The sequence below is a fragment of the Homalodisca vitripennis genome, chromosome 6 (assembly GCF_021130785.1).
Source record: "Homalodisca vitripennis isolate AUS2020 chromosome 6, UT_GWSS_2.1, whole genome shotgun sequence".
Lineage (NCBI taxonomy): Eukaryota > Metazoa > Arthropoda > Insecta > Hemiptera > Cicadellidae > Homalodisca > Homalodisca vitripennis.
Genome location: NC_060212.1, coordinates 110,422,647 through 110,434,976, shown reverse-complemented (window position 1 = coordinate 110,434,976; position 12,330 = coordinate 110,422,647). Strand labels below are relative to the sequence as shown.

The 12,330-nt window shown below is 33.6% G+C and overlaps 1 protein-coding gene across 2 annotated transcripts in view; it reads right to left on the bottom strand.

Annotated features, from left to right (window-relative positions):
• Positions 1 to 4,302: 4,302 nt before the first annotated feature.
• The window catches only part of LOC124364721 (mRNA (2'-O-methyladenosine-N(6)-)-methyltransferase), a 38,927-nt gene continuing 30,899 nt past the window's right edge, over positions 4,303 to 12,330 (bottom strand). For both annotated transcript variants that reach the window (XM_046820414.1, XM_046820415.1), the window contains exons 12-13: positions 6,182 to 6,368; positions 4,303 to 5,350 (exon numbers count right to left, since the gene is read on the bottom strand). In XM_046820414.1, coding sequence (XP_046676370.1) covers positions 5,249 to 5,350; positions 6,182 to 6,368 — 289 coding nt within the window. In that variant the 3' untranslated portion in view covers positions 4,303 to 5,248. The remainder of the gene's footprint in view (positions 5,351 to 6,181; positions 6,369 to 12,330) is intronic.

The following is a 12,330-nucleotide window of genomic DNA, read 5'->3' as shown; positions in this document are numbered from 1 at the left end:
TTAAGAGTCTTAACAGTGATTACGCGTACTAAACCGTCTGGTCCCGGGTGAACGGCTGTAACTCTGCCGAGAGGCGAAGTCGGAGGTAGTAAAGTTGTGTGAATCAACACCGTCACCTATCTTCAGGTTTGTTGTGGCTTGGTAATTAAGCGAGATTGAACCAGAGATTAAAGAGTTCACTAAATTTGCTAACAACTGTTCTGGTCAAAATAAGAATCACACTCTAGCACGATTATTATTGGCCTTAACACAGATAGGACGGTTTGAAGAGATTGAACAGTATTTCCCTGTTAGAGGACATTTCTTCCTTCCCTGTGACAGGAATTTTTGGATTATAAAAAGAGTTCTAAACAAGTATGACCGCCTATATGATATAAAAGGGAATTATTGAATTAATAATTCAAAGCAGCAAACACTTAAAATTCACCGTAAAACAATTTGAGACCGAAGAAATCTTAGACTAAAATTAATGGTGGAAACAGTATTACAAAAAAAACTGGTATCAGAGGAAACCAGACCTAGACACATTCCTAGGGAAAACAAATGCCCTTTGGTATTAGTTCTTTTGAACATTTCTCTTACAACAAAGAGATTCCTGGTAATATAATAGCTAGAAAGTTTATCAATTGTCTGGTGAAACACATTTTGTTTGTCTCAAAACCAAGCTATGGTACGTCCGTTTCCACCTCCTATAGTTTATCCTGTAGGGAATGTCTCCCATTAAAAAAAGTAAAATTGAGGACATCAGGAAACTTTTGAATTATATTTCACAAGAATATAAACAATTTTACGTGGATATTTTGAACCGCCCTACAGTAGACAAAATTGATACAGAGATTCAATATTATTGACTTGATTATAGATAGCAACACGCTAAAACATTTTGTAAATAGATGTAGCTCTCAATTACTATGTTTGATACTTTAATAAATAACTTGCATTACATTGTGTGCTTAATTACTAGCTTAAACTCCAACACTCCATTTGGTTTATTGAATAATTAAAATAAACATTATTAAATAAAACCCTTAAGGATTACGTAAGTGAAAACATTGTTCTATACAAAAAAGGCTTCAGTCCACCTCATACAAACATTTTTTGCAGCTAAAGTAGATAAACATATATTACTTATTGTAAAATAAACGTAACGTAATAATAATTAAAAAATGTAAAAATATTGTTAATGTTGATTTTATAGTTTAAAAATGAGATTTTTATTCGTTTTGCGAAAAATCAAGTTTTTGGACTGAAACCCTTTTTGCATGGACCGATTCAAATATGTCAAGAGATGGGAGGTTTAGCACTACTTCCATAGCAGCGGTTGGTGTACCTTTCATGGCGCCCATCGTCCCCAAGCATGCCAACAACTGTACCTTTGACAGGTTTTTTGCGGCAGTTACCTGTTGAACATTTGGCCACCATAATCGGTATAATGACACTAGTGTATAATCAATATGACATGCCGGATCAAAGCCCCCATGTACATCCTACCATACGTCTCACTATCATCAATGTAGCCTGAGATAGACTGATTATGTATTCTAGATGACTGTTCCGGGTGAGTTTATCATCCAGTTTGACTCCTAAACACTTGAACTCCCTGATTACCTGTATCTGGCTCCCACATAGGACTGGCTGTGTAATTTCCAGCTTCCTCCTATTTGTAAATGGTATCACAATGGTCTTCGAAGAATTCACTGCTAGTCCTTGAATGTAAGGGACAATTGATGAGAACTGTGTCCCTTAAATGCATATCCAGAACCTTCTCCATGGTCTTGAGGAGGAAGGCTGTTAGGCTTATTGGTCTGTAAGCCTTTGTAACCTCATAGGAGGATTTACCTGGCTTCAGGATAAAAATAATCCCAGAGGTCCTCCAAGATGAGGGTATGACTCCTCTTGTTCTAAACAGCCGTAGGCGCGGCAGTATCCCCAAGTCCGCACTTTACCGCAGGAAAAATGTCATCGGTACCTGGTGAACGTTTTAAAAGATTTTATGTCCCATTTTATCCCTGAGTAATTGATATCAGTCTTTGCACAGTTCCAGTTCTCCTTAGACGAGCTATCTAGGTTCTCGCCAGCATTCACTACCAACCGTTTCACTGGTCTAGAAAGATCCTGGGATGTGTTGTTCAGTAAACACTGAAGGGTCTCCTCAGGATCTTTGGTGCGAGTCCCATCTTCACTAGTATATTACTCACCGAATATGCAACTTACTTGCGGTGATGCAAGTTCAGAAATACAGACAAAATATTATTTACACAAATTAGTTTATTAGGTATTTACTGCTTTTCAAAAAAAGTAAACAACAAAAATATGATATCGGTTACTCTCTGCCAATATATGGTAATGCGGTAACATATAAAATACTAATTTGCAAGAGTATGGTAATTTGTTAACTAATTTATTTATTTATGGGTTTAAAACGCAAAGTACAGAAAACACACATTTCAGCAATCGACAATTTGTGTACTGCTGATAATTAATTATGCGGTGGATCTCCGCAGATGTGATTGTTGAATCCTGTTAATCGATTTTTGAATCTGAATTTTTGCTGAAGATTCAACTTCTAGAAGTCACTACTTTTAACCAAGAAGTTAGTCTTCCAAATAAATTTGACATTTTCAACAGAGGGAAGAAAAGACATTCGGGCTAAAAAAATGTAAGAAATTCCAGAGATATTTGAAAACTTTCTTGATCTTTACCAGTGTTAACCAAATACCCTTTTAATTTCCTGTTTTCACTGATCATAGCAATGCTGGGAATGAATCCAAGCCTACTAAATTGGTATGACCAAGTTCCGTCATCGATGCTCATCTCAAACCCAGTGATCGATTGCCTGGAAATCCCATTGAACTGTTCTCGCTTTATAAATGATGCTTATGAACCTTAATTTTACAGCTTTTTGTCCACGTAGGTATTAAGAGTGATTATTGTTTTCACAGCCTGAATAACTAACAAAATCATTCCACATCAGCCTTAGTACAAAACTCATAAGAATTCAAGTCTCCTACTTAATATTGAAAATAAAGATTACCAGTATGATTGAGCATTGATTCTTATGACTACAATCTGTAATGGCATTGACTCAGAACTGTAACAGAGAGATTTATTCAAGGGTCTTCACCTGAGTTAGCCCCTGAATTTCCGGGACCCAAGTCTTCACTTACCTTAGCTTTGTTTTTACATCATTCAAGAAAACATAGAGGTTTCTTACTATTATTCCACTCCTCCTTTTATAAACAGTTTGAAGGAGTATTTGGTTACTATTTCGTCAAAGAGCATATTCAAGATGGTATTGTTTGTTACCAATTAGTTGGTGTATATAACCTGTTATTTCCACGATCTTTTCAAAAATTCTGGCAGGAAAATAAAATGTCAGGAGGTTCAGAAAATGTTATACTCCAAGTTATAATAGCATTTATAAATGGTATTATAAGTTTGACAACACTGGCAAACCTTTGTAAAGGAAAAAGTAAGGAAAGACCAAAATGGATGAATAATGTATTGGACAAGTATCAGCGACTCCCAGAAATACTTTTGAAAAGCTAATCTTGAGTTAGCAATTCCAGTAACATAACATATTTTTTTTACAGAATATACTTACAATTATGTCCTCATTCTATAAAGATGTTACAAGATATACAGTATATTGTTTGTGTACCAACTTACAGTTCATTTTCAAAATTTAGTTGCATGACAAACTTTCCTTGATCGAGTTATACTTAAAACCATAAAATGATTAACATGTTCACGACGGCTTTTTGTAACGGACTTTTTTATATGCCATAACATTTTTCAATAATAATGGCAAAAGGCCGTAATAGTTTTTAACATTAAACGACTAGATATGTATATAGGCTTTGCAATTCCACACAAAAAAATAATTCAATATGTTTTTTGTGTAGTCCAAGTGGTACCTAAAAAGTTAATTTACCTTAAAAATTAAGCAATCGTGTGCCTGACGGGGCACACAATAGTCTAAGGTATTTATTTAAGCACAGATCACATTTAACAAACTACAAAGACAGGCAAACAATAAAAACGCAAGAATGAAATTCATAGCAACGTGTACCTGACCGGGTACATGATGGCAGTTGTGAAAGTTCGAGTGTACCCAATGGGGTACACAGCATCGTGAACATGTCAATATTGTGGGTTTGATAGACAACTCAGCTGTTCGACACACGACTTTGTTACATTAACTTTTTTAACACCATGTTTCTGCTCTGCCAACTTTTCTAATGATTGATCTTATAACTAGGAAATGCAGAAAGGATTTAAAAAATAAAATTTGACACCATAACATTTTATATACTTGTGATAAAATTTAATTAGTGTTTCCTGTGACAAATATTGCACAATACAGATACAAACTGGGGTGGCCAGTTATTAGTTTATACAACTTATATGATATGTCTCTATTTACAATAACTCTGGTTTGTACAATAGATAGATCTATAGTATTTACAACAATAACTCAAGTAACTAATCTGAATGAGATCAGCACAACATAGATATCTTCAGCCAACAACAACAATGATCTTCTTGTGCAAGTCACCAAAAGTTATAAATATTTTTGAAATTTTTATAAAATAGAATAATAGTAATAAACTAATTTGTACTTTTGTAACAATCTCATAATAACAATATAAACAATGATAATTTCACTGATCACATTTCTAATCTCAACTTTAATCTACTCAACACTGTGATAGCTGCTGATTGGTTAAAAAACATCTCGGTTAATAATGTACAAAACATACATTAACATTAAAAATTAATTCTAAAATAAAAAAATGATGAAACTTGCACTTTTATAATTAAAGTTAGGTAATAATAATGAAATAAATCTATTACTGACTTAAGCAAAAGGTTATGTTAAGTAAAAAAAACAAAACATATAAAAACGATTTGGTTCGAGTACTGTACACCAAGTACGTCTAGGGGTAAAATCAGAAATATAAATAACAAAAAAGAGCTAAATATAGCAGATGACTGGTTGTCTTTTTATCTAGAAACAGATACATAAATAAAGCTCCATCACACTTTCTGTTCACAACGTAACACTATAGATGCAACGTAAGAGTTAGTTCATTAGTTTGTGGTTTATTCCGTGTTTGATATATTTGTGTATTGGTACCATGTCATGTAAGCTAATACACAAAATGGTGTTTACTTAATCAATAAATGCTTAAAATAAACTTTAGTTACATTGTAAAAAGAACCCCACCAATACGTAAACTATCGACTAATTCTTGACATTGAGAGGTGGTGTTGTCTGCAAGACGACAGATCGCCTGGCTTGTGGCAGAGGTTCAAATCCTGGTTGAGGAGTAATTTTTTCAGTCTTCTGTTTGGACAAAAAAATATTTTAATCTTAGATTAGTTAAAATTTAAATGGGTTGTAATAAGGAAGAGCCAATGTAAAATGAAAGATCGCAAGAAAAATACTAACCTAAGAGTTCTAATTTTGTTTTAAAATACTTGACTTTATAGTTTCATTCACTTCCAAATAATTCCATAACAATACGAACCATGGTGATAGAAAAACAAAAACCAAGGTTTATGTTTAAGTGAAAGTAATTACCATAACAATACGGCTTAAATTTTGTTATTAAATAGAGTGCTTAGCCCAATGGGCTAATTGAATGTTCTGATGGTGCGTGAAACTAAACTAGCAATTTATATGGAAAAAAAATGTTATTTAACGTTGTTTAAAAAACCAGCCTACAGTTGATATTTAAAATATAATTAAGTTTTAACTTTTATTACATATTTTTGCTTATTGTAAAACTTGGGGGTTAATTTTTTTGTTATTTTTGAATTTTTAGTTATAATTTTTCTTAAACCAAAAACTGTTTTAAATTTGTATTCTAAAAAAACAAATTGACATTTTTATTCCAGTAAAATATTAAAGAGTTTTTTTTTAATATTAAAAAGCTTATTTGCATTAGTGAATAATAATATATAATTTCCCATAAAATAGAAACTTTGAATATATTGTTAGATGAATGGCTTTGTTAAGTTTATGACAAGTTATTTAAAACTCGCGTCTGACGCAAAATAGGAGAATTTTAGTAGTTAAAATATATAGCCGTACCGGTACTTGTATCTGTAAATAAATATTTAAAAATTCGGTAAATTCAAAAGCTTTTACTTAAAAACTAGAGTGTATTCGTACCTTATCAGGATCTGTGCGTTGGGGTGACAACAATTCTTGCCGATCCCTCTCCCGCTCCTTCCCAGGCCGAAAGGCTTCCAGCAGAGCCTCCACCCTCTCCTCGGTAGGTCCCCACCGCTGGTAGCCTGCATTGTTCTGTAGCCAAACCACTAGTGTGCCATGTGAAGACCTCACATTCAGCTCTGACCTGTTATACACATGTGACGTTAGACTTGTGTTCACAGCGAATATCTCCTAAATAACCTGGACCAGAACTTGCTTTATTCATTCTACAGAAAAAAAAGGAACTTGACACAAGTATGTTAACACTGTTGAATCTTTTTGATTTCCATCCACATTTTAAAATAATTTAAACTAGGTAACAGATTCAAGATATTTTTATTTTCATGAACACATTGGCTGCGGCGGACGCACATCACTACTCCTCCTACTATCCTAAAGTCAGTAAATGAGTCTTGTCACAGTGAAGGTGTTAAAAAACGTATAAACAGCTAGATAATTATGTATCAAAACCCTTTACCCTTTTAGCGCTAACTTTCCAATATCCGGACGTCTAAAAACTGTGCATAAAGTGCCAACGTCCTAACATCACAAAAATAAACATTTAATTTATTTAGAAACATTTTTTTTTATTTATGAACTTTATTTATTTATGAATTTTATTCATGGTTTTACATAAAATCCATGATTATAGTATAAAATTTTATTATAGTAGAATATAAGACAGTGGCTTTTAGAACAAGAGTTTAGACCAATGTGGCTTACATAACAAATGTTACACCAAGGTGTCCTGCCAGAAGTTCTGGAGAGATACAAATCCTGACATGTATTTTGTAAAAATTCCCAATGATAGGGAGAAGAACTGCTGTATTTGTATTGCAGGCTGCTCAAAGGCTGGTGGGAAGAGAAGAAAATCAATATTTGTGTGCATAAAATGCAAAAAAAGGTTTGCAACCCACGTCTTTTCTTTTTCATAAGTTTTTGCTTTTTCTTTGGTAAGTCTTTTGGACTTTAATTTTAAATATTATCCCACTTGAAAAACCAAATAACTTTTACAATGTATAATTGATAGTTTAGTTTTTATTGTGTGTTTGTTAAATTTATCTGTATTTTCCCTTAACTTTATGTTTTGTGTCAAATCATAAAACGGTTTTTACAACTTCAAAAATTGTGGCAATTGCTAAGATTTCTACAAAATGCTACAATATTTTTAATTTGTGAAAATTTTACCAATAAATATTAACAGTGTGTTCATAATTTAGTGGCCTTTAGCCCAGCTATTTTTTTCTTCACCATAAGGAGATCCAAATATGGATTAAATTTGTGTGACAAATAATTTACCAACACATTGCAAAAAGGTATGAAAACCCTCTGACACTGGTAGAGCACTTGAAAATACCTATAGCAATCAAAGGTTTCACACACTGATTGCAGCGGACGCAGTACTATAGATATTGCAGTGAAAATTATAATCACAATTCCAGACTATGCAATAGAGGAAATCAAACATACCTTAGTGTATAGAAGTCTTATACACAAAATTAAATTAAGATCTTTTGAAACCTACTCGCTTTTAATACAAGAAAAAGATCATATCATGCAAAAAAAAAAAAAAAAAAAAAAAAAAAAAAAAAAAAAAAAAAAAAAAAAAACTGTAACAAACTTAAGTTTGAAACATCATTGAGCTATTATCACACAGGTCAGGTAATCACAAACAGAGTGCTTCTCAGTCAAGTTTCCTTGTAAATGTTAACTCTGCTGACTGGGCCATCCCTTGCTCTCTTCCTGACAATTTGTTAAATAATTTTATTTAAAGAAATATACAACATAAAAGCATTCCTACAAGAAGTTCTTCACTTAGCGCCACCATATGGACGATTCATTTTGATAATGGAAACCCCTCTTGATCCTTTCCACTAGCATATTGGTCATCATTAATTCAAATGAACTTTATTCATGATTTGCACAAATGATAAATACAGAATGTCATTAATATTAACCCTCTCCCAGTTGAATTATTGTGACATGTTTCTGGCACTACCAAGCCGAATTCATTAGACTGCTCTGCTCCAGGAGAACAATTTCTCGTTTTAATTATTGTAACAATTATTCTAACAAAACTGTTACATATTATACATTAATGTACAAGATTACTGATTTTTCTTTAATAGAGTAGTACTTAAAAAAATTATTAATCTTGTCCAATTCTATGCAAAAACACTGACTTTGACCTGCCATCTTAGTAGTCATCATCATCATCATCATCGTCAGACGTTTCCGTTCTCACGGGTCGTCGTACACAGCCTCCTCCACTTTAGTCTATCGTTCCAGGTCTCCTCTTCATCCACCTGTATTTTCTGTAGTCCCCTTCTCTCTATGTCTTTCCACACTTGGTCCTCCCATCTTCCTCTTGGTCTTCTTCCTCCTTCCTCCTTCTCCAGTGCTATTCTAGGCATTCTATTATCTCCCATCCTCTTCACATGCCCCATCCACTGTATTCTTCTTCCTTCCATTGTCTCTTGCAGTGAAACTACCTTCAATCTTTCTCTAGTTATTTCGTTCCTTATTCTATCTCTTCTTGTAGTCTTCTCTATCCCTCTTAAAAATCTCATTTCTGCAGCTTGCAATCTGCTTAAAATCATTTTTAGTCCACGTCCACGTCTCTGCTCCATATAATAAAATTGGTTGGAAATAAGATTTATACATCAATACTTTTGATTCTTTCCCAATGTTCCAACTCCACACAATCTTCTTTACCATATTGAAAAACTTTCCACTCTTCCATATTCTGTTTCCTATCTCTTCTCTTATTGTGCCCCTATCTGTTATGATACTTCCTAAATAACAGAATTCCTTCACCTTTTCAAGTCTTTTTCCTTCAACTAACACGTCTTTGTTATTTCCATCCCTTCTCTCTACTTTCATTACTTTACATTTTTTTATGTTCATCTCTAAACCATATTTCTTCGCCACTTTTGCCCATTTGTTTAACTCTCGTTCTAACTCTTCTTCCCTATTTTCCCATATCATTATGTCATCCGCATATGCTATTGTCTTAAGTTCTTCTGCTCCTCTGTTTCCTTGTACTTCTAGAATAATTTCATCCATTATAATATTGAAAAGGAAAGGTGACAATATGCTTCCCTGCCTTACTCCTCTCTCTGTTTTAAAAGTATCTGTATATTTTTCTTCAATTCTTACCCTGTTTTTACATATGCCGTACAGGTTCTTTATTCTTTCTACTATTCCCTCACGCAATCCTCTCTTTCTCATACTCTCCCATATCCTTTCTCTCAGTACCTTATCATATGCCATCTTAGTAGTAAAGTATATAAAAAAAAACTAATGGTAAAACTGTGAATGTAACATACAATATGATAGTAAAATAGTTGCAAAGATATACAAATAGTTCCAAAGATTCTGGGAGATATCAGGACAAGTTGGAGGGAATTGTGATGAAAAACGACAAAATCACTGTCAATGAAGAGAAGAGATCAATAAATGTTTCATATACTCAATGAACAAAGACGACACTACTGTCAACAGATATTTTAAATAACAGTTCCAAAAAGAGCTGTATTATAGCAGTACAAAGTTGAGAGCAATAGTGAAGCAGTTGGTGACGATCTAGACTTTAGCTGATGGCCCAGGGGAAAACAGTATCTGCAACACTATAAATTACATAATTGCTTTTAATAATACTTTCTATTTATTGTACAGTAATTGAGACTTGTTCCCAGCTTTGGTAACTTGCCATCACGAGCTTTAAGATCAAGACTGCTTCCAAAATGTACACACCATTACCACTGTCAGTATGCCTTGGAATAGGCTCAATGTAATTTAGATACTGTATTAGATAAGACAGTTTGTGTAGTTTAGATTCATTATAGTTCTTATGGTCTTCGCTGAATTAATAATATGTTTTTAAGGCTGTTTCCACTACTCCTTATACAATTCCAATTGGTATGTGAAAGTGAATGTGGGCATAAGAAGACTTTATTTTACGGTTTTTTAATATGGCAGATACAGTCCAGTATACATTTATAATTGTTAAACCTAATAAATTCACATACTTTAATTGAAAATTTCTGTATTATCAATTTCTGATAATGGTTTTATTTTACTATTGTGTTGAACAGAAAAAATAAAATCAATTTTATCTGGCTTGAATAGTTCCTTTTTCTATTAAAGTACTTATTGATAATTAAATTATGTTGATATACTTGTACTTTCAATTTCATCAAATGTTTTACCTCTCGCAACTAAAATTAAAGACATAATAATTTACTGCTGCAATTGGACACAGTAGCAGAAAGAACTTGAAAGCAAATAAACAAAATGGATCTAATAGTAATATATAGAATCTTGTGGCATTCCATGTTTTATTGTTTTCAAAGTAGATTTAACATTACATTTTTATTCTGTAATATATGTCAATTCAACAAGCTGCTTTCGTTTTGTTCAGATATGATTTAAACTACTGAAAAGGAATTAGATTTATTCCAAGATTTTGCATATAACCAGAGTTTTGTCATATGCTACTACACTGCCAAAGGTTTAGGAAAGATCCATACATATGCCAACAGTGTTATCTCTCCTATCAAATTTCATCAATAATATCTCCTATAGAATAAATTAACTAACTACATTGTATGTTTCATGCTCATATCCTCCGAATTTATATTTTTCGGTATAATACATTTTGATATAATGGACCTTTATATTTTGTGTGCCTTGGAATGTTATTATATTGTGTTTTCATCCTAGTTTGAATTTTGTTAACAATGTTACACCTGATGTCTTGTTATTATATAGTCTTTTTATTCAACAGCGTAGTGTTTACGTTGGATTTCTCCTGCCAGTCCAATAGTGAACTAGAGATGTACTTGTAGAAGTAGATGGACTTTACAGTTGTTGACAAAACATTCTAAGTCACAACTTTCTATTGAGCCATCCCATCTTTCTTGTGTATGTGAGATTCATATGGTTGTTTTTGTCTGACAATGTCAGTCTTATCTTGGATCGAACTTTGGTACTCCTTCACAGAAATAGCTTTCAGGTGTTCATTATAAAGATTCGCTCTATAATTGCATTTCACAAGTTCTCTTTATGAAAAGTTGGTTCACACATTTATGTTGGTCCAAAACTTTAACTTATAGCTTGTTTAGTCAGTTCAAGAAGTTCTTAAAGTACGTTTTCAATTTTTAAACTCTTAAACATAGTCACCAAACAATTTTAGGCCCTTAGCATAGCGGTGAACTACAGTAGGAGTCACGAAAGAGTGCAGTTGGCGGCGACCAATAGAAAGGATAGGCCAGCGCGACGTTGCCACTCAACAGGTCCCCAACAGCCCGGCACGGCGCGCTGCGGTTACAGCGAGGAACAAGTTCGGCAACGTCGCTTACTCCTCATTGGCTGCTCCAAGGTCACGCTCCAAAAAGGCTCCTCCCTCAACTGCACTCTCTGGTGATCCCTACTGTAGTTTGGAAATTCTAGCATTATAAAATTCTGCCGCTTGAGACTTCAACCAGAAAATCTCACCCTCCTGAAGTTCCACATTGCCATCAAAGCAATGCGTCGCAAGCCAGATCTTCATTGCTGGAAACATGTGGTAGTAGCTGGGTGCAAGGTTCAGACTGTAAGGCGGTTGTGGAAACACCCCAAACTTAGAAGCATCAGGATTTCTTGAGAACGATTTGCCGTGTGTTGATTTTCAGTACACATATTGCACAACAATTTTGTGTACCTAACAAACTCCTAGAAATTTGAGGAAAACTAAGTGAGAGTTTTGTTATTGTGAATCAGTGGTTTTCTTTAATTTTATCATCGACTTTAGAGGCAATTTCATCGCTCACAATGCTTGTTTATCACCATGCACATTAGTTCTGTCATTTTTAAAGCTAATGTACCACTGTTGCACTTCACCTTCAGTAATCATATTGCTCCCATAAACTTCACAGAGTTGGTGATAATTCTCAGTTAGTTTATTGTGCCTAGGAAACAAAAACCGTATTATCGACCGTGTTTCAAAAATCACAGGATTTTCAATTATGTCACACATTTTAAACTGCTATTGTCAAACAACAAGGAGCGATAGTAACCTCTTACCATCACTGATAGGAGAAACGACCTGGTATCAAAATGGCTGC